The sequence below is a fragment of the Narcine bancroftii genome, chromosome 3, assembly GCF_036971445.1.
Source record: "Narcine bancroftii isolate sNarBan1 chromosome 3, sNarBan1.hap1, whole genome shotgun sequence".
Taxonomy (NCBI): Eukaryota; Metazoa; Chordata; class Chondrichthyes; order Torpediniformes; family Narcinidae; genus Narcine; species Narcine bancroftii.
This window is the reverse complement of record NC_091471.1, coordinates 154,990,554-155,013,952: the sequence shown is the minus strand read 5'-3', so window position 1 is coordinate 155,013,952 and position 23,399 is coordinate 154,990,554. Positions and strand designations below refer to the sequence as shown.

At 42.0% G+C, this 23,399-nt stretch overlaps 1 protein-coding gene across 8 annotated transcripts in view; it reads left to right on the top strand.

The window, feature by feature from the left end:
• Window positions 1–23,399, top strand: part of LOC138757713 (septin-11) — a 116,895-nt gene that overhangs the window by 57,040 nt on the left and 36,456 nt on the right. For all 8 annotated transcript variants that reach the window (XM_069925460.1, XM_069925457.1, XM_069925459.1 and 5 more), the window contains 4 exons: window positions 8,193–8,388; window positions 9,400–9,586; window positions 17,713–17,874; window positions 18,396–18,492. In XM_069925460.1, coding sequence (XP_069781561.1) covers window positions 8,193–8,388; window positions 9,400–9,586; window positions 17,713–17,874; window positions 18,396–18,492 — 642 coding nt within the window. The remainder of the gene's footprint in view (window positions 1–8,192; window positions 8,389–9,399; window positions 9,587–17,712; window positions 17,875–18,395; window positions 18,493–23,399) is intronic.

The following is a 23,399-nucleotide window of genomic DNA, read 5'->3' as shown; positions in this document are numbered from 1 at the left end:
TTGGATCAGATTTCTGAAGTTTTGATCAAGTATGTAACGGATATTGAAATAGTTTATGGTGTATTTCACTTGAAAGAAAATCCATCTTGCCTTTTATCTATTTAAAACAGCTTGATGACCATGAATTCTTTGTGGTCACATACTTTCTTTGTTTTGGAAGTTATTTGGAGCATTGATCACTTAAGTCACAAATTATATGTAGGAATTGTCTTGCAAGTTCTAAATGATGAGGATTAATCTGGCATGGTATTTGTGTTATAACAACTGATTTTTTTTTTAAATTGCTGAAGTCTTCTACTCTCTCAGATCACAAGCTTTGTAAGTGATGTGTAAAATACCTTGGGTTGTTTCTTTTGTGTTTGGAAAGTCCTCTCTGTTCCAGGACCAATGGCTGATTTCTGTATTCCCTCTGCATTTTGCATTTTTCTTAGCATATTTACTCTTATGTAGGTTTCAGACCAATTGTAAACATGATTGGGCAAGCATTAGAATTTTAATGAGGTTAAAAATGGAAATTCTTAACTTTTCAATTAGTTCTATTACTGTTTTAAGACCTCTAACCCCCTTGGTAAGAGTTTCATTTGAGTCCTTAGGACTATGACATTCATAAAATTGAAGGGACACTGAAGGTTAATAATATGCAGTACTCAAAAGTGCTGAAGAAACTCAGCAGAGCATGCAGTATCTGTAGGATGCTCCCACAGAAAGCAGAAGGCAGTCAACATTTCAGGCCTGAGCACTTCTTCAGCAATGCCAAAAATCAGGCAGGTGTCCAAATGAAAAGGTGGCGGACGGGGATGTCTACAGGTAACTGGCAATAGGTGCGCATAGATGGGTGGGGTGGGAACGGGGGTTGGGAAGAAGAGAAAAAAGTTGAGAACTAATAGAGAGGGTTAGCGTTATCATTTAGAATTCTGTGTTGAATATCATAGAACACTTCCTGTAATGCAAAACAAAATCTTCAATTAATTGATAAAGTGGAGAACATCTTGTAGACCAATGTGCTTCAGACTGTTCCCTCTAGTGCGTTGCAGGAGAATGCCCAGCATTTCTACCTGATGATAACATCTTGAGATTCAGCAGGATTATGTGGAGACAGAAATTAGCGGGAAAATATGATGTTCAAAATGCAGATTTCTAGATTATCTGTTTTATTTTTTTTTAAACTCCTTGAATGTGATCTCAGCAATTATTCATGTTAAATTGATCTTTTGCCTATTTGCTCATTTCATTAATCCCACTCTGCATTCCCCAAGTCTTGTACTTTCCCCTGTAATGCAGGAAATCTTTTTCTTTGTTTTGCCAATTTTAAGATTGAGGTCCTTGAACAAAATCAGTTCCAGAAAATTTTGATTACAGATTTCTACAAGAATCTTCCATGGCCTCCCCATCATGGTAGATGATATTTATTTGGCCTTTTTTCTTGCATGTTGTGTTTGAACAATTGTGGGTACGTTCTTCTGACAACAAATGTCCACTTTTACTGTTAGTTAAGGGCTAAACCATATTTTGAAATGGGTGAACCCCAAGATGAACTTGCTCATTGTGTATTACAGTTTTAAAATTGGCTTGATATGTGGCTAATCACTTCAATAAAAATGCATTTACTGAGAATGAGTGGTCTCCTGTGTTATTTTACCTCTGCACTGCAGCTTTACTCATCATCATCACTGCAGAATCTGCAAAGTTTTTCCATCGTGACTGATTTGAATAGAGCCTCTATGGAGAAACCAAAAGGCAGATCTGAAAAATTCTGGTTCCACAGAATTTGGCTCTAATTATGAGCAGATCCTTGAGTAAATGATAGATGCCAGAGAAATACAGACAGGGTTTGGAAAGGAAATGTGTGACAAACTGTAGGGTTGAGCAAAGTGCTGGCTAGGAAAGGTCACTGTAGCAGCACACTTTTAACCCCAAACACCAAATTAATTGAAAAAAGTCTTCTATGCTCTTGCACAAATGCACCATCTGTGTGACAAACATCTACCTCATTGCAAGCATGGTATTTGCAATTCATTCCATTAGTTTTCATCCTGGCATTTTACCAACAAATGCACAAGAAGGATGTGACCATAAGATACAAGAAGAGAAGATGACTCAGCCCATTGAGTCTGCTTTGCCATTCCATCATGACCTGATTGATTCTCCCACTCATCCCCACTCCCCTGCTTTCTCCCTATAATCTTTGACTGACTATTCAGATTCTTATCAATCTCTGCCTTAAATACACCCAATAACCTGGTCTCCACAGCCACATGGTAGCAAATTCCAGAGGTTCACCATTTTCTGGCTAAAGAAAATCCTCCGCACCTGTTTTAAATGGGCACACTTCAATCCTGAAGTTGTGCCCTCTTGTCCTAGACTCCCCTACCATGGGAATCTTTGCCACATTGATTCTGTCCAAGCTGTTCAGCATTCAAAATGCTTCAATGAGGTCCCTCCTCATTCTTCTGAACTCCAAATAGTACAGTCCAAGAGCCGACAAACATTCCTCATGTATTAATCCATTCATTCCAGGAATCATTCTTATGAATCTTCCCTGAACCCTCTCCAATGCCAGCACATTCTTTCTTAAATAAGGTGCCCAAAACTGTACCCCATTTTCAAAGTGAGGCCTCACCAGTGCCTTATAAAGTCTCAACATGAATGCCAACATTGCATTTGCCTTCTTCACCACTGATTGAACCTGGAGGTTAACCTTTAGGGTACCCTGCAGGAGGACTTCCGAGTCCTTTTTGTTATGAACCTTGGACAATTTTATTTTTGACTGAGGACAGGACAGAACCTACTGCAAGGGATTGACAACTGCTAGGTGCTACCACTAGGGGACTTTGACAGCTATCAAAGCACAGGAACCATGCGCTGAAAGTTTGTGGGCTTGCAGGAGAGCGAGCTTGCAGCTGTTAACCTCTCCACCAATGGGGAGAGCTGGAGACAGCGCTGGGCAGTTTAAAAAAACCCCAGCGTGCTTGTTCTAGAGAGGTTGGTTGGTAGTTTGGACTATAGGCAGTCAGTCAGTTAGTCTGATGATGAGTGCTCATCTGACAGCTTCAGTGAGCTGTTCATGGGTGCTAGCACTGCTGTCTGGAGCTGTATGTCAGTGTGCTGACCCAGTAGTTTCAGTGGGAAAAATAAGTCTGAGCTACTTTGTCCAGCACTAATGTCCTGACAGCAGTTTGGGGAATTCTGATACCCAGAGTGAGGGTGGGACTGACCAGTGTCTCTCCCGTCCCCTTTCAAGAGGAGGACTGTGTGACAGGAGTCACAGGACCACTCAAACCAAGGTGTCCAAAGAAGAGGACTCGTGTGACAGAAGGTCACTTGGTAACCCTAAAGAGGGGTTTGGAGGTGTGAATCTCATGGTGACCAGGAGGTCATTGTGAAAATTCCTGGGTAAAGGTGGTTGTGGCCACACTCAAACTTCAAGGCAGTCTTATGTCCCCTGACAGGGTTGAAAAGTCTATAGGCACCACAGTCATCTGGATACAGCCTCAAACTAAAAGACCAGTGGGCAAGGAAACAAATAATCTCAAACTTGGAGATTAGATCTGTGAACTGTTCCTTCTTGACTGATGACTTGACGTGATTGATGTGAGGGTTTTGTTTTGGGAATTTTGTGGCATTTCAGCCTGGACTGTAATGGTCTGGATTTTTCTCCCCACATTCAGTCTGTTGTTTATATAGAGTTCCCATTAAGGCTGGTGTTTAGGTGTTAAATTTATTGGGGTAATTCTAATATTGTTAGTTTGTTAATAAATTTTGTGTTAAACTTAACCCATTTGTTTGTTTGCCTCCCAATTGTAACAATTTGTGCCTCTGAATTTCTCCTATCCAAATAATAGTCTGTTCTACCAAAGTGCATGACTGTACACTTTCCAACATTATTGTGATGGGTTATATTATATTTTGTATATAAATGTTTTTAGTAGAGATAGATTGTGGGGGGAGTTTAGAGAGTAGGTCACTTCACAAACAAACAAATGCTTCACAAAAGAGATCTCATTTAAAATGTAAGAGCTATGCATAAGGAGAGACGTCATGTCCACAGTAACATTACAGAATCTTTGAAGAAAGCCTGTGGAGACTTCACAAGTAGGTGTTAATTGGACTAATGCTGTGGAGTAAATGGACAATTGTTTTGAAAGTAACAGATGGCCAGGCTCGAGAAAATTATTCCGGTGCTGCAATCTGTTCTAAGAAGGTCATGTGATTTTTCAAGCAGAGAGAGGGAGAAGACTAAACAGACTTTCTCTAAGAGAGCGAGAGAATTCAGTTGGAGTTCTTCTGAAGTGGCTTTTGGAAGCTGCAGCATGACAAGCTGGGGCAGTTTGTCGAAGACCCCATTTTAGAAGGCGGGTTGTGAGTTCTGGTGAAAACCCTTGTGGTCCTTACAAGAGGAAATGGCTGGCTAGAGTGTTTCATCTGAAATAAGAGAAAAACGAGAGGAACTCTGGGGTGACCTGGAGGAAGAGGTTATCATTTGGAAAACCCTGATGGGGCAAGTTTCTTTGGCAAGACACTGAAATGACTGATGGAAGTAAATAAGTTTATGTGTGTCCAATGAGCAATGAAACTCTGAAACCAATGAGAACCTTCCTGAGTGGTAACCATTTACCTTTTCACTAAAGCTTGGTGAAAATTCATAAATGTTAAATTCTGTGCACAGTATAAGAATTGACTGATACTGGTGAACTTGGAGGAGTGAGATGTGAGGTTGGACTGTGAACCAAATAACTTTCCTGAACTTGTATACACATTACATACATGTGTGCTTAGAATTAGAAGGGGGTTAAGTTAATAGTAATAAGTTAAAGTTTGATCCTGTTTTTATGTTTAAAGAAAATTAAAAGCAACTTTTGCTTAAATAACTATTTGTCTTGGTGAAGTTCTATTGCTGTTGGGTTTTGGGGTCCTCTGGGCCTGTAACATTATATTTAATTTGCCACTTTGCCCATTCTCTGAATCTATCTAATATGTTTTTTAGACAGAAATCCCTCTATATTGCTGCAAGAAAGACCCGGCATGAAGCTAGCTGTGGTCGTTTACACTGAACCAAACCAAGCAGCATAATGTCGGGTCAGTGTTTTTTTACACAGCAAGCCAGCATTCTGGGAACAAAAGAGGTGGGACGTGTAACACATCTAGTGTCATGTATAACATACAGTATTTGATGGCATATTAGACCCACCTTTTTCCCAAATAATGGGTGGTAGTGGGGATGTCGGGAGACTCTCCTGGCTGCCCGCTGTCAGTTCCCACACTTGTCATTGTTGTGTTGAGAAAGTGTCAGGTTTGTGAGAAACTAATCTGGACACAAGGGTTTACTATCAAACTTTTATTAATATAACAATTAATAGAAGAGTTGGGAAAATTGTATTGGGAATAAAACGCGCGTACAATTTATAAAAGAACATGGGAGAATATGTGCACAATTTAATAAAACTTACGCTCCTTTACTATTTTCTTTGTGCTATTAGAGTTTTTCCCCAATAAATGATATATACCTTTTTGTGAGGTTTATCAGTTGGTTGTTTTTCCAGACTCTTTTGTGTAGTCTTCCAAAGGCGCTATTTGCCTTGGTGAGTCTGTTGTCTATCTCATTTTCGATCCTTGCATCTGATGAAATGGTGCAGCCGAGATAGGTAAACTGGTTGACCGTTTTGAGTTTTGTGTGCCCGATGGAGATGTGGGGGGGCTGGTAGTCATGGTGGGGAGCTGGCTGATGGAGGACCTCAGTTTTCTTCAGGCTGACTTCCAGGCCAAACATTTTGGCAGTTTCCGCAAAGCAGGACGTCGAGCGCTGAAGAGCTGGCTCTGAATGGGCAACTAAAGCGGCATCATCTGCAAAGAGTAGTTCACGGACAAGTTTCTCTTTTGTCTTGGTGTGAGCTTGCAGGCGCCTCAGATTGAAGAGACTGCCATCCGTGCGGTACCGGATGTAAACAGCGTCTTCATTGTTGGGGTCTTACCCACACTCCTGTTCGGCTCCGAATCATGGGTCCTCTACCGGCACCACCTACGGCTCCTAGAACGCTTCCACCAGCGTTGTCTCCGCTCCATCCTCAACATCCATTGGAGCGCTTACACCCCTAACGTCGAAGTACTCGAGATGGCAGAGGTCGACAGCATCGAGTCCACGCTGCTGAAGATCCAGCTGCGCTGGATGGGTCACGTCTCCAGAATGGAGGACCATCGCCTTCCCAAGATTGTATTATATGGCGAGCTCTCCACTGGCCACCGTGACAGAGGTGCACCAAAGAAAAGGTACAAGGACTGCCTAAAGAAATCTCTTGGTGCCTGCCACATTGACCACCGCCAGTGGGCTGATAACGCCTCAAACCGTGCATCTTGGCGCCTCACAGTTTGGCGGGCAGCAACCTCCTTTGAAGAAGACCGCAGAGCCCACCTCACTGACAAAAGGCAAAGGAGGAAAAACCCAACACCCAACCCCAACCAACCAATTTTCCCTTGCAACCGCTGCAATCATGTCTGCCTGTCCCGCATCGGACTTGTGAGCCACAAACAAGCCTGCAGCTGACGTGGACTTTTTACCCCCTCCATAAATCTTCGTCCGCGAAGCCAAGCCAAAGAAAAAAGAAAAGATATATACCATTTATAATATGAATTATAGATGTGATTTACAATTCCATGTATGTTTTTGTTATACTGAATTCCTTATTAAGTTTGTGTAACCTTAGTTCAATATCATATTATTGAATTGCACTTTTTAGGTGTGTTCTTTATTAAACTAAATATTTTGAAAGAAATGAAACATGCACACAATTTATAAAATAGCATGGGAAAATACACACACAATTTAATAAAACATAAGTGCACAATTTATAAAAGTGTGGGAAAATACACTGCAAGTATTGATTTATATCAGAGTTTTTCAAACTTTTTCTTTCCAATCACATACCATTTTAAGTATTCTCTATGCCATTGGTGGTATGTGAGGGGAGGGGGGGTGGGGTGTAAAGGTTGAGAATCACTGCTCTAGATCCAATTGTTACTGAAATATGTTGCTTGAGAAAAATTGTCATTGGCCCATTTCCTTTGGAGTTATGAAATCATGCACATAATGAGTTAATTAGGTACGATTAAAACAGTGGTTCTCCAACTTTTTCTTTCCACTCACATACTAATTTAGGTAATCTCTTACTATTTGAATCTCTAATATTACTACACTCTATTGTTGAGGGCTGGTGGTGGTCTGTTGTGGGGTGGGGGGGAAGGGTAGGGGTGTGAGCTTCAGACTGAAGACAAACCCACAGTCCAGCTTGCTGACAGAACAAGGTGACTAGAGACACCTATGGACAGCTGAGAGTGGGGCAGTGGGATCAGTGTGGGGGCTGGTCTTTATCACAATCCCACTCCCTAACACTCATCTCTCCCTTAACATCTGAAGGTCTGTCAGTGACTCTCTTGAATACATTCAGTAACTGAGCATTCAACCCTCCGTCTGTAGAGTTCCAGATTCAGTACGCTGCTATTGGAGAGTAGAAGCAATCATTAAGGATTCACACCACCCAGTACATGCTCTGTTCTCACTGCTGCCGTCAGGAAAGAGGTAAAGGTCACATAAGACTTCCACCACCAGGTTCAGGAACAGCTGCTACCATCAGACTCCTCAACAACAAACTCAATCATTTAAGACTCTTGTGCACTTTATTGATTTTCTTTATTCTCCCTGTATTGCACAGTCAGTTTACATTAATTATCTGTTAACTGTTGTTTATTTGTTTATATGTATGTGGTGTGTACAGTTTTTTTTGCATTATCGATAAGTGGTAATTCTGTCTCGCCTGCAGTAAAAGAATCTCAGGGTTGTATGTCATGTCATGTATGTACTCTGACAATAAATCTGAATCTGAAATACTGTCGACATTTTTCCATACCTTGATGAAGGGCTCAAGCCCAAAATGTTGGTTATATATCTTTTATCTTTGCTGTGTAAAGTACAATGTTTGACCAGCTGAGTTTATCCAGCTTAATCTTAACTTGAAATTTCTTTTGAAAGTTGTGGTCATTGTTTTTAAGTGAATGGATGTAGGTGGTAATTGACTCTGACCTGGAATTTCCATGAATGGAATAATTATAAAAAAAATGTTATTTCACCAATATTAGGTTGAAGAATAATGCTGGAGCAATTAACTGCATACTTAAGATTTTCTGTCTTTTGCATCTTTTAGGTGAAACTGGTATCGGTAAATCAACATTAATGGACACATTGTTTAATACTAAATTTGAAAATGCACAAGCATCCCACAAGGAACCTGGCGTCCGGTTAAAGTCTTGCAGTTATGAATTAAAGGAGAGTAATGTACGACTAAAGCTGACCATTGTGGATACAGTGGGTTTTGGGGATCAGATAAACAAGGAAGATAGGTAAGATTTTAAAATATGAATAATTATAATTTGAAAATGAAACCTCAGATGCATTAGTTAGATTATATTACTGATGACAGCCTTCCAGTATTTTATCCAAGTGGCTATTTGGTATGAGTGAATGCTGAGGTATCAACCTCCGAGCAGAGAGCCCTAATCTCATTCTCTTGTGTGGTGCTTATTTTACAGATGTTAGCTGTGTCATCCTGGTGTTTTTGAGAGAAACAGTTGCATGTAAATGGTTATGTGTTGAATCATTGGTTCTGCCTAATCCCAGCAATGTCTTTTTTGAGATTCCTTGCTGGAGATATGATGCTCTCGACTGTTACTATTGGAAAGTCATTATAATTGCTGGGAGAAAAGGAAAGAACAATGGTTTAGGGTATTTAATCATGTGTCTATCTGGGGAATTGAATATTCCCAACTTGTTGGGTTGTGGAGCATTTGATTCAGGGTTGTTTTTCTCTCCTCATGTTTTTACTGGGATTAGTCTTTGGAATAGATCTCTTGGTCAAGAAATATGCTTACTGTAGAGATAAAGTGAGGACAAATAAGTGAAATTAAAATTGCTGTAGCAGTTAAATGGACAACAGATTTAGATGTCCATTAATGAATGTACTATAAAATCTGTGATCTAAACAGGAGATAAAAGAATCTTCCTTCCTTTCATATACAGAAATTAAATGTTATGCAAAGTAACATGCAATTTTTTTACGGACTTCAGTATTTAACGATTGAAGATTTGCAAAATATAATTCTGGTAGTATTACTTTTATGATATTAAATGACCCTAGGAAATGCATGCAAGAAATTAAGTGTTACAACCAAATTATACCACGATAAAAGCCAACAACTTCATTGACTTAATTAAGATTAATTTGTGTTATTTCACATAACACTTTTTTTTACTTCATCTGTAAGTTGTCCGTTTGGTTTGGTATGTTTTTCACATAATTGCATCGTGGAACAAATTTATTTGTATCTCTAATATACGTTTTTGTTTGATTCCAGCTACAAGCCTATCGTTGAATACATTGATGCACAGTTTGAAGCCTACCTTCAGGAAGAATTGAAAATCAAGCGTTCCTTGTACAATTATCATGACACCAGAATTCACACCTGTTTGTACTTCATTGCGCCCACAGGACACTCGCTAAAATCTCTTGATCTTGTTACCATGAAAAAATTAGATAGCAAGGTAATTTTTTTCCTTTTTCATCAATATATACTGTTAAATCTCTAGATAAAATGTTGCAATTTTTAAGTGTCAAGAATAGTTGCAAAATTGTTCCTTATTTATTGACTATGCTGATGTGATCTCCAAGAACTTTTTCCAGCTTTTTGTTTTTTATAGGTTAGGTCATTGAACACTCGTTTTAATTGTTTAACTCTCATTGAAATGCTATTATGAACTTGTCTGCTTCCTTTCAATTTACTATAATTTACTATAATCAAGGCTGAGACTTAGAATAAGAATGTAAACATTAGTTCATTGCTTCAGTTGTTTATAATTTAAATGTTATAATGAATCAAGGTTACATTGCAGTACAAATATAATCAAATATAACTGTCCATTCAGATAATTTTAATATTAAGATTTTTTTTTTAAATCAACCATTTATAAAATGTCTTTTCTTCCAGTTTTCATCAACTCATCTACCACTGAAACTATCATCCATATCATAGTTAACTCTTTAAACCTATCTGTACAATTTGTGGCCACCTTTCACCCACAAAACTAGTGAAATCACTTCCAAACTAATAGTCCTCTAAACCCATCATCCTTGTATTCTCTGAGCCATAGCAACTCCTGGTCTTGCTGCATTCCAGTCTTTAAAATTCTCATCCATATTTTAAAATCTTTCCTTGGCCTTGCACCTCGTGATATCTATAACCTCCATTAACCTAACAAGATCTCTGGCCTTCAAATTCTGACTTCATATCAATGTTAATTAGGCCATCCTGTTGACAGCAGCCTAGGCCTGAGCTGTGGCATTATTCCCGAAAGAACATTTTGGGATACTTCTTAATGCCTTATTTCTTGCTTAACTTTTGGCGATCAATTAATAACCAGATGTCCTTGAATGCTGATCCTCCAGCCACACCACATACAATCTCTTTGCCCCTCTACTGTCATTGTGTAATTCCTAACAGATTTCAGCCTTAAAAGTTTATTCACCCCTCCATTCCTATATCCTGGACAGCTCATATGCCCTCCATCATTTCAAGATTTTCTGATTCCCTGATTCCTTTCATCTCATTTTTAACATGAATGACCGCCAGATTGCTGATATAAAATTCTAATTACCATTCTTTTTGTCATATTGCCTTGGTAAATAAAGGAAATTACAATCTGTAGGTCTATGGATAAAAATTATAAATACATAAAATGCACTTCGAGCAGTACTCTTCATGAGGTAGTTTGGAACAGCTTTCCTATAAACTCTATCAGGAACATGGCTCCATAGTATCACATTTCAGTGGAGTATGGTACTCCAACTGAAGCATTCCTCAGCAGAGCAACTTTTCGTGAGTGCTGCCCCGGAACCACTTCCTGGCCCAGTAGAACCAAATCTCATTACTCCTGTACCCTAGCTGTAGCATATGCTGTTTGAATCACATCTCAGAAGAACCATATTCCAGCAGTAAAACCATATCCCAGTGGAACCATTATCCATACAATCCTCTAACCAAGTAGAACCATATGAAAACCGTGCTAAACCTCAACATGCAATTGTGCAATCAGGCAAGAAATAAAGAAATATGCGGCTGTGAAAAGTTGTGCTTTGAGCCAGGATAGGAGAAACCAGCTGAGATTTATTCCTGCTCGGCACTTGAGGCAGGATTGGAGAACTAAATACCTTGTGGTGTTCCTTGTGACAAGCAGACTGTCAGATAGGCAGTATCTGGAATGGGGTAGCTAATCATTAATGCATGTGATAAGTTGATGGCTTCAAGAGCAAGAAGCGAGGGGGAGAAAACTGAAAGGAAAGACTTCAAATGTGTGAAAGTGTGCTTGTGGACAACATTACTGAGAGACTTTCACTGAAACGTGAGATGGCATGAATTTTTAAGTCCACAATCCCGTTTGTATTAATGTTAATCTTTTAGATTTTCTTTGCACTATAATCTGTGGGTTACTGTCACAGGCTGTTTCATTGCTGCCCTTGCCAAGATCATTGGAAAGGGGGACTCTGCACTGACACAAGCTCAATTCCATTGAGATGTCAAGCTCTATGTCAAAATGAGGTGGGGTGGGGGAGAAACTAGATGCATGCCTGCAAATCACAAGTTTGGCAACTCGCAGGCAGGGTAACTGACATTTGGAGCTAAGAGCCGGGTGATTCTGCCCTAACCACAAGCAGCAGGTTGGATGATGTAGCTCAGTATCTCCTGTTGTGGCTTGGTGTCGGCTTTTGTTGATGCTACCAAGAAACACGTTGAAAGTTTTGATGTATGTATATAAAGTATTGTTGAAGATTTTCACAGGTTTTGTATTCTAAATATGGTTCGGTGGCCGTTGGATAATCTAAATAATATTCCTGTAGAAAAAAAATATAGTTGCACCACAGATATTCAACACTCAGCGGTCAGTATGATAATCTTGGATGATGGTTTATGGTGAAAGTAATTGTTACTTTCATATTTTGAAATTGTCTCATTCAAGTTCCCAATCTGGAAACTGCATCTTCTGAGATTATGAATCTCAAGGTGCCTTTCTTGGAAAGAGAGGATTCTATAAGTGAATGCTATACTTGTGTGGATGGACTGGGATATTTGTGTGTTTTCCGTGTTTTTCTGTCTTTCCCCTTCATTTTGGAAAACAATACATTCAATAAAGTTATTGCTCAATAAAGACAATGCTTAAACTGATGGCACAGTGGTCACTTAGCCCTGTGTCACACCTATAAGTGGACTGGGTTATTGAATATGCAGCAAGTGTAAATGAGCTTCCTGCCACTTTTGTGTGTTTTCAAAGTAAACCATTATTTGACATTTTAAAAAGAGACTGGTTCTCTCTGGGGAGTTTCCCTATTCTATGTGTGACTATGCAGAGGTGCTCTGGTTTCTCCCAAAAGACTTGGATTGGTAGATAATTGGCCACTATAGGTGAGTGGTATCTGGGAGAGTTGATGAGAATATGGGGAGAATAAAATTGGATTAGTAAACGATTATATGCTTGATGATCTGCTTGGAGCTTGAGGATTTGCTTCTGTGCTACATGACTGCTTCTAAAGTATTTAAAAACTTTTCCATTCATGTCATTGCAAATAAATTAATCCATAACAGCCCCATCCTTAACAGACTTTTTTCTGAGGCTATAGATTTAAATACAGAATTATCTTAATGTTTTCAGAAAATTTACTTCCTGTTGCAAATCTTGCTATTGTAGCGGCTGCTACATACACAGAATCACACCACAGGACACTGTGGAGGTTTCAGTTGAACTGTTTATTTGAATTTTGTGCGTGCCCCTTTAAGGCCAACGGGAGTTCTGCCCTGCACAGCAGTAATGTCATCATATTGCCCAGGGTGCAAGCTGTGGCCTAAGCCACGAGGTAATCAGTGAGCCCCAACGGCGCCATCTTTCTGCAGCTGCCCCGCCAGCACGGTGATACAAGTGGGGCCGGTTTGCTACAAGAGGTGTGCGCTGCCACAGCTCCCCAAAAACCAGCTTACGCATCTCGTCGCTTGGGCGGCTGAGCCCATCGCTTAGGTTGGGCCATTCTCACAGGTTGATCCAAGTCCACGTGCGTTGTTTTCAGCCTGTAGATCGTGAATAACTCCTCCCTGGGCCCAATGTCCAGGGTAAAAGTCTTTCCTGACCAATGTAAGACCTTGTACGGGTGCTGCAGGGAGTTAGGGTGCGGGCCACACAGGACGAAAACTAACTCCGCTGAGGCCAGCTCCTTGGTGTTTGCTGTGGTGGGGGTGCCAGCGAGGCGAGCCTGTTGCGGAGGTCTGCGAGGAGGGTTGGGCTCTCACCTCTGGATTCTGCGCCCGCCCCGAAGAACTCTCCTGGCAGTTCTGCAGATGAAATCTGGAGATCCTCCTTTGGAGCCATTCGAATGCCAAGCAAGACCCACGGTAGTTCGTCTGTCCAATTGGGTCCTTTTAGCTGGACCATGAGAGCGGCTTTGAGGTGCCGATGGAAGTGCTCCACGAGTCCGTTAGCCTAGGGATGATAAGCCATGGTGTGGCGGAGCTTGATTCCCAGGCAGCTTGCCAGTTGCGCCGAGGGCGGAGGTGAACTGTGCACCCCTGTCGCTGGTCAAATGAGCTGGGATCCCGAATCGGGCGACCCAATTAGCGAGCAGGGCTCTGACGCAGGACTCAACGGATGTGTCTCTGATGGGGATGGCTTCCGGCCACCTCATCGTCCGGTCAACCACAGTCAGGAGGTAATGGGCATCCCTGGACACCGGTAGTGGGCCCACTATGTCAATGTGGATGTGCTCAAACCTTCTGGCTGGCGGGTCGAAATGCTGTATTGGGGCTCTGACGTGGCGCTGGACTTTAGAGGCTTGGCAGTGCATACAATTCCTTGCCACATGGGCCACTTGTTTCTTTAATCCATGCCAGATGAAACGTTCTGCCACCATGTGTACTGATGTCTTGACGGAGGGGTGGGCCAGGTCGTGGACCATCCCGAATGCCTCCCGCCTCCACTGTGGGAGAACTACATGCTACGGTGAGCTGGTTGAGACGTCACACTGTATCGTGCCGTGGCTACCCAGTAGCTTCATGTCCTCAAGGCGCAGGCCAGTGATGGGGGTTCGGAAGGCCTGCGTCTCTTCATCCCCTTTCGGGGCCTGAGCTAATTGGGTGTAGTTAAGGCCAGGGAACAAGTTGTGGATGGTGGGTCTGGAGAGCGTGTCAGCAATGACATTGTCCTTACCCGCCTGGTGTTGGATGTCGGTGGTGAAATCCGAGATGTAGGAAAGGTGCCGCTGCTGGCTTGTCAACCAAGGGTCCTTTGCCATGGCGAGGGCCTGAGTGAGTGGTTTATGGTTCGTGAAGGTGGTGAAAGGCCTGTCCTCCAGGAAGTAGCGGAAGTGCCTGATAAAGAGGTATAGGGCCAGGAGCTCCTTCTCAATGTATTTCAGCTCTGGAGGTCGAAGGTGCCGGCTGAAGAACGCTAGTGGGCGCCACTGTCTGTTGACATCTTGCTTGAGGACGCCCCTGATGGCAGTGGCGGATGCGTCCACAGAGAGTGCTGTGGGCGTCGGGCCGTGGGCGCTAGCGAGGGCGGCTTTGGTTTGGGCGAAAGCTGTTTCGGCCTCGTTCGTACACTCGAGGGTCTTTTCTTTCGCTGAGATCAGGGCGAACAGTGGGTGCATTATGCGGGCAGCCCCCTGGATGAAGCAATGGTAGAAGTTGACCATCCCGGTAAACTCCTGCAGGCCCTGAGAGTGTCTGGGTTAGGGAACTGCTGTATGACCTCAACCTTGTCCTGTGATGGTGCTGCCCAGATGGTATAGCCCAGAATCTGTAGCGACTCCTTCCTGAACTGGCATTTGGCCACGTTGATGGTGAGGCCGAATTCCACCAGGTGCATAGAGATGGATCTCGTGAGCTCATTGTGATTTCGAGTGGTGATGAGAATATCATCAAGATAGACGAACACGAAATCCAGGACTCTACCCGCTGCGCCCATGAGCTGATGGAACATTTGAGCTGCATCCACAGGCCAAAGGGCATCCACAGGAATTTGAAAAGGCCAAACGGGGTGATGATGGCGGTTTTGCCAATATCATCTGGGTGTATGGGGATTTGGTGGTAGCCCCTCATCGTCGACCTTCAAGAAAACCCTGGCACCATATAGGTTGGCCGTAAAGTCCTTTATGTGGGGGATGGGGTATCGGTCAGGCGTGGTTGCGTCATTGAGCCGGCGGTAGTCCCCACACGGGCGCCAACCCCCAGAGGCCTTTGGGACCACATGTAGGGGAGAGGCCCAAGGGCTGTCCAACCTGTGGACTATGCCGAGCTCCTGGAGGCGGGAGAACTTCTCTTTCGCGAGCTGCAGTTTCTCTGGAAGCAGTCGTCTGGCCTTGGCGTGGAGTGAAGGGCCCTCTGTGGAGATATTGTAGTGGACGCTGTGCTGAGGCATGGTGGCAGTGAATTGTGGCCGTAGGATGGCGGGGAATTCATCCAGGATGCAGGGGTACTCATTTCTGGGCATGCAGATGGTGGCTATCCCTGGACCATGTGCACTGGATGACTCGAATCCAAGGGTCTGGAAGGTGTGGGTGTTTGTCAAGTCTCTTGCCCTTCAGGTCGACTAGCAGGCTGTGCACCCGGAGGGAGTTGGCTCCCAGCAGTGCAGTGCCCACGGTAGCCAGCAGGAACTTCCAGCAGTACTTGTTTGGCCTCGAGGTGTATCTGAATGGTCCGCGTGCCTGCAGGGTCATGCCTCGTGGTCTTGTGGAGGATTCGAGGGCAATCAGGTGAAGCACGCTCAACTCCGCTCTGGTGTCCACCAGGAAACTCCATTCATTGGTCTTGTTGACCACGTGCAAGAGGCTGTTCGTGTGGCCAGCTGTCGCACCCATCAGTGCCGGCTGGCCTGGTCGTTTCCCTAGTATGAGCAGGGCTGTCGGGACTTGCAGACTTGGGCTCCCCAGCATTGGTGGTAGAAACACCAAGTGGTTTGGTGCTCTTCCGGCTTCTGCCTGGGGCGGACTGTGGACAGCTCGGTCCAGGGTGGGTGACCTGATTCATGGCGGCCTCGTTCTCCCGTTTGGTTCTCCACAGTAAGTTGGCGCGGGCTGCAACTTTCTGGGGGTCCGAGATATCCTTGTCCACCAGTAGGAGCTGGATGTCTTCTGACATTTGTTCCAGGAAGGTTTGCTCAAACATCAGGCAGGGTTTGTGGCCTTTTGCCAGTGCGAGCATTTCATCCATTAGGGCGGACGGGGCTCTGTTCCCCAGGCCATTGAGGTGCAACAGCATGGCCGTGCGCTGCCAACGGGAAAGACCGAAAGTGCCGAGGATGAGGGCTTTGAGGGCAACGTACTTGCTGTCCTCTGGAGGATCATGGATCAGATCGTCCTCTCTTCATCGGGGACACTCACCACATGGTAGAACGTCGTGGAGTCAGAGGTGATCTATCTGAGATGAAACTGTGCTTCTGCCTGCCCGAACTACATGCGAGATCAATGGGTCCAAAAGGGAGGTAGAGTTTCATGAACACAGTGCTGATCGGCTTTGAATCCATGGTTGGAGACCAGATAGCGTTTGGGCTCTGCGGGGTCACCAATGTAGCGGCTACTACACACACAGAAACACACCACAGGACACAGTGGAGGTTTCAGTTGAACTGTTTATTTGAATTTCACTCGTGCCCCTTTAAGGGGTGATGTCATCACGTTGCCCGGGGTGCGAGCTGTGGCCTAAGCTACGAGGTGATCAGTGGGCCCCGATGGTGCCATCTTCCTGCAGCTGCCCCACCAGCGCGGCAATACAAGTGGGGCTGGTTCGCTACAAGTGTGTGCGCTGCCACACAGTATTGAATGTTCTGGTTTAATTCCGACTCTTTCCTTGCAGTGTTATGAAGGTTTTCAGCTGCTTGAAGCAACAAAATTTGCTTTGCTCATGATGCTACACATGAAGGAATATTTCTTACCTTTCAGTTTTGGGTCTTAATTTGCCCGGGTTATTGGTGATGGAAGCAGTTCATCATCTGGATTTCTCCAGGATTTGAATAGCCTCAAACAAAAAAAACTATCCAAATATGAATACCATTTCTCTTACAGCTCTCCTAAAATTTTGGGAGTAGAACTACAAATTTCTGAAAAATGCTAGTGTGGGTTTGAAAGTGCATTTGAAAGTAATGGTTGCTTAATAAAGCCATAAATGGCATTTGTACTTTGCTTTTGTTGAAAATTGAGGGGCAAAGGTAAAAGAAATACAGTAAATATACCATCTTGCCTTGTTTGGGAAATCTTGAACCATGTGAATTTAGCTGCTATTCAAATTTTTTTGTGGGTCAAACTTAATATCTTATTCATATGTATAACAATAGACTATTTCAAAAGAGAATTTGTGATGGTTGGGAAAAACATTAGAGAGCTGACCTGCTTTCAATCATTGATAAACTGTCAGAAGAGAGTTTTGTTGAAGAACAAACCTTTTTTTGTGTCTATGATCATGTAGTGACTAATACATCTATTCACCTCCTCAATGCCAATCAAAAAATGATGTAATCTTTAGCTTTATTCTGCAGCAATTTAAGTTGCACTGAAAACATGGATGAAAGTATTAACCAGTTACAATGATGTGATCTTAGCACAAACAAGATCCAATAGTTTTTTCTTTTTGCAGGTAAATATTGTTCCCATTATTGCCAAAGCTGATACAATCTTAAAGAGTGAGCTGCATAAATTCAAGATTAAAATCATGAGTGAATTGGTTAGTAATGGTGTGCAGATTTACCAGTTCCCAACGGATGATGAAACTGTTGCAGAAATCAATTCAACGATGAATGTAAGTTGTAATTATTAATAGGGTATCTTTGCTTTTAGCATTTAAGATTTTTTTTCTGTGTACTGACTTTACAGGAGCTATAATTTCTGCACCAAATGTAATCTGAAGAAATTGTTGGTGAGGTTTTACTTTTCTGCTCCCTCCTTCTTTGCCTGTCTGATTTTTATATCTCCATGGGACACCTGAATTGTACCTCTTTCTTTCTAATTCCTGACAGTGAATATAATTTTAAGTGTATGGATGCAGTTGTCTAGTTGAGATGAACATTAATAATTTATTGCCTCTATTCTCTGAATGTTTGAAGTTCCTAAATAGCTTTTAACCATTGACTTGTATTTTGCACATCATATTTGGGCAGTGCAGTATTACCTTTCTGAACTGTATTTTTCCAAAACCATTTCTTCTGGTTGAAAATCTCACAGTTTCAAAGAAATTAGATGCAAGTCAAGGACAATTACAGTCATTTGTTTCTGTGGCAGGATAAGTCAAGAAGATCTCACTTCTATTTTTGATCTTCACAGGGCCACCTTCCTTTTGCTGTAGTTGGCAGCACTGAAGAAATAAAGATTGGGAATAAAATGACAAAAGCTCGACAGTATCCTTGGGGAATTGTACAGGGTATGTCTGGCGAGAAAGATGCATTTTTCATTGGTCTAGCCTCCTTAGGTTTAATGTCACCAACAGCAGAAAATATAGTTGCAAAATTGAGTAATTTTCATAGTGGAACTTTTCATAAAGTGAACTGCTGTCATTGTGAACATTTCTTTAACATGAGTAATTACAGGCAGTGGTTTAAATATGTACTTTTTAAAAATAACATCCTTTTTTACTGTTAGAAGCAAGTTCCTTATCCAATGTTGATTAGAGCAACAGTGGTACGATTGTACCACTGTTTCCCCACACAATTGAATGCATACAGAAATATTGTACATTTAAAGAGAAAATCACTTGATTGCACATGTATATATCTGCTGGATTGGGTTTCCCAGGTCTATGTGTCACATATATCAGAGTTCAACTTGGTTAAAGCATCAAGTTCTTAACTTTTTTTTTTGTTTTGGAGAGGGTTTTAAACAGTGTGAAATACTATTTGGGGCATATTCTTAATTGTGACGTCAAGTGATAAAATCTGGCCACGATACTGGGACAAACTGTCTTCTCAATTGAAATGTACAGCATGCTGTCCTGTGCAATAATAATTTTAAGGATTGAATATTTGACTGGAGGCCTGTGACTCTGGGGATCATTGCTGAGTCCATTGTGTTTCTCATCTATACCAATGATCTGGATAATGTGGTAAATTGGATCAGCAAGTTTGCAGTTGATACTAAGATTGGGAGTGTAGTGGACAACGAGGGTGGCTCTCAAAACTTTCAGTGGCCGAAAAATGGACTGAAAAATGACAGGTGGAATTTAATGGTGAAGGTAGTGACATGTTGCACTTTGGAGACAAAGGCCAGGATATAACTTGCACAGTAAATATTGGGGAACTGCAGAATGCAGCATAACAGAATACAGATACATAATTCCTTGAAAGTGGGATCACCAATAGAAAGGAAAGTTTTGGCATATTGGCTTTTATAAACCCAAGTGTTGAATATAGGATTTGAGATGTAATGTTGAAGTTGTCTAAAACATTTGTTACAAGATCAAGCCAGCAACCACAAAGAAGGCATATCACACAGGGGTAATGATGAACAATTACTTTATTAACAAAAATTCACCTTCAAACTTTAATTCAAACTTTATAACAATGCCCACTGATTACCATGCAATTTCTAAAACAGTGTAAAACTAATAAATTCCCCAGCCTAAATATAACATATGTAATTAAAGTCTGTCATATTTCCAACCAGCCCACAGAAAAATTTAGACACAAAACAAACATACAAGACTCACAAAACTTTGATCTTAACCGAATCAAAGATTCTAAACAAAATTCAGTTTGTTTGGTAAACTGAAGCCAAAAGATCTTTGAGAGCGAGAGAGAGCACAAAATTCGAAGTTGTCTTGTGTTGCCCAGATCCTCCTGGCTGCCTTCGGAATGTTCATCCCTTTTAAAATGCCCAACATTCTAAACTGCCTCCCAGACAATGACTCTGCTTGGGTCTCCTTCCACTTCACAGCCACAGGTTTGTTTTCCAGGTCCAAATATTTCTAGATCATCTGCACATTCCCAGTCCATCTCCCACTCTCAGTAGTCCACCTTCACCTTGGCTCTCAAATGCAAACTGTCACTTTTTAACATAAAACCACACAAGACATAGGTCAATACACAACTCAGAACTCTGTAACACATTGGTGAGGCTAAATTTGGAGTATTGTGTTCAGCTTTGGACCTACCTACATGAAAGATGTCAATGACTTAAAGAGTGCAGAGAAAATAAGCAAGGATGTTGCCATGACTTGAGCTGAGATATAGATAGAGGATGAAGTGGTTAGAACTTGGTTTTCTGGAGCATCGGAGAATGAGGGGAGTTTTAATAGAAGTATTCAAAATTGAGTGGTATAGATAGGGTAAATGTTAACAGGCTTTTTCCACTCAAGTTGGGTGAGTCAAGGACTAGAGGACATGGGTGAAGGCGAAATATTTAAGTGGAATCTTCTCCACTTAGAGGGTAGTGAGCATGTGGAATGAGGTGCAGGGGAGGTGGTGGATGCGGATTCAATTTTGATACTTAATAGAAGGTAGAATAGGTGCATAAATGGGAGTAGTATGGTAGGTGGAATAAATCATTTTGCATGGACTAGATGGTTACAATAGCATGCCCACAGCCTATTTCTGTGCTGTAGTGTTCACTGGTTCTGTGGATTATATAACACTGGCCATATCATTTTTTTAAAATCTGGTTGTTTTGCAAAGTTATATAGTGAAACAACCCCACCCTCCCCAAACTGGCCTGAAAATGTGTCTAAAAAATTTCCATGGTTCGAGTAGGAGTTTGTGTGGATTTCTTTCAGGATAAACCTTGGGTAGCCTCAAATTAGAGCATTTAAAACACCAGGAATTAAAAAAAATTATTTTGTAAAATCCAAGTGGGAAGGTATTTCAGCATAATGCCAAATGTTTAATTTTTCTTTGTTGAATAGAAAGAGTTTGTAAAGTAGTACCCTATTTATTCTTGCATAGGCCAGCTGCATAAATGTCATTCTACAAAAGAAGATCAGTAAGGAAAGAATGTAATGGAATATTCATCACTTGTCTGTTTTAGTACAGTTCGGCACCTTCCAGTTAAAGAAACTTTGGATGGAATTTCAATCAAACTACCCAAAACATTCACCCAGAGACCAAGTGGCTGCAATATGTACAATGAACAAAATGCAGTTACTTGCCTAGGTCACTCCAACAGCTCTGAAAGCTTGATGATGAGTACAAATGCTGCAGACTTAAGGAAATGCCACCATTTCAGGTTCTCCTTTCAATCACATAGCATGAATTATTTTTCAGAGTCAAACACCACAGAACAGGACCTTCAGCCCAACTCACCCATGCCCACCAAGTTGGCATTGTGGGCACGACTTGTTTGCCTGCATTTAGTCCATATATGCTTTCTATCCATATATCTGTCCAAATGTTCTAATGATACCCTCTTGTATAGTTTACTCTGGCAGCTCGTTCCTGATACAGACCACCCTCTGAGTGGAAAAAGTTGCCCCACAGGGCTCTCTTAAATCTCTACTGTCTCTCTTTGAACTTGTGCCTTCAAGTTCTAAAACAATACAGCAAAGGACATGATGCTTATATCAAATAAAAAATCTGCTGTATGCACCTGATAGATATCCCTCCATCCTCTTCATATTCTTGGGTCTGTCTAGAAGCCCCTTGAATGCTATTATATTTGCTTCCATCTCTACTAACAGCCCAATCCAGACACCTAACGTTCTCTGTAAAATATTTCCCTTACTCTTTCTTCCCATCACTTTAATCCCATGTCCTCTCGTATGTGACACCTTTACCCTGGGGGAAAAGATTCTGATCGTCTGCCCTATCATTACCTCTCATGATTTTATACATTTCTATCAGGTCACCCCCTTACCCTTTGCCCATGACTCATTTCCTCCAAACCAGGCAAAATCTTGGTAACGCTCATCTCCACCTTCGCCAGAGCCTCCACAACCTACCTTCCTGTCATGCGATGACCAGAATTACACCCAATACTCCAAAGTTTAATATAGCTGCAACATGACTGACTTAATGCCCTCCCTAATAAAGACAACCATACCTTACACCTCATGCCCCTTATGATTTTTTTTTTTGGGTACCTATGTGCAGATGCCAGAAATCTTTATAGTAACCGAAAATGCTGGAAACTTTGCAAGCTGGGCAACAGTTGTGGAAAGAGAACAGAACAGACATTTCGGGTCAAACCCCCCCCCCCCCCCGTCAGGCTGAATTTTTGAATGTTTTCCGTGTTTATATCACGCATATTCCCATTTTGGATAGAATAGCAATAAATTTCCTTGAAAATGCCTAAAGCTTAAAACTCCCAACTCAAAAGCACTCAAGAAGTTTAAACATCAGGCCTGCAAATGTCTCAAGATGGTGGTTCAGCCTTAAGGGCAGGAAGGGATATACAATTAGTGATATGACCAGATACTATTTATTGGCACTTTTTCTCTTATCTGAAGTTCTGAATACTGAAAAGATCCATTAACCGAACTTTATTTGCGGTGCTGACGTGATGTCACAATTTGATAAAGATTTATTATCTGGCTTGCTCATGTGGGGCTCTGACACACTGTTGGTGCCATTTTAATAACCATGGAGCATTTATCTTATTTTGTAAGCAGAGATCAAGTTGTTTTTTGGTATGTATTTCATGGTCAAAGCCTGCCATTTTTTTGGGGGGTGTTGTTGTTTAACTGTGGATGTTGTTGTTTCACTACTGAGCTTTTAAGGTCATTGTTCTGATAACCAAAACAAAACTCAATAACTGAAAACCATCCAGCCCCAAACTTTTCAGACATGGCGAAACATGCTTTACTCTATGAAATTGCCTTTAGTCTGTCGTCAGGCAAAGATTTGCTATTAGCATTGTCTGGTGCTCCTTACAGTCAGAGAAAGAGAAGCAAAAGAGAGTCCCCTCAGACTCGCTGAGGGTCCATGGATTCTCCTCCAGTGGTCCTGCAGTCTTTGAAATCGCACAAAACTCCAGTTCTGTTCCTATCATCAGCGAGTCGAGTCCAGCTCCAAACCTCTAACGTGATGGTCATTGGGAGCCCTTCTTACCCTCGACATCCTCTTGAATCCCAGGTTCTCATGAGTCATTTCTAACAGCCCACAGTCTGGTGAGAGCCCTTTAACTCCAGACGGCAGCACCCTCAAGTTGCCAACACCGCACTGCGTATGTGAGTCTTTCAGCTGAACATTAACCATCCATTTTTCCCCATGAATGCTGTCTGACCTATTGAGTATCTCTGGAAGCGCACTCCTGAGATACACATTCCCTTTCAGATCCCCTTTAAAACTCCTTCCTTCTTGTTTTCAGCAGGTTCACCCATGGGAACAAAGTTCTGATCATCTA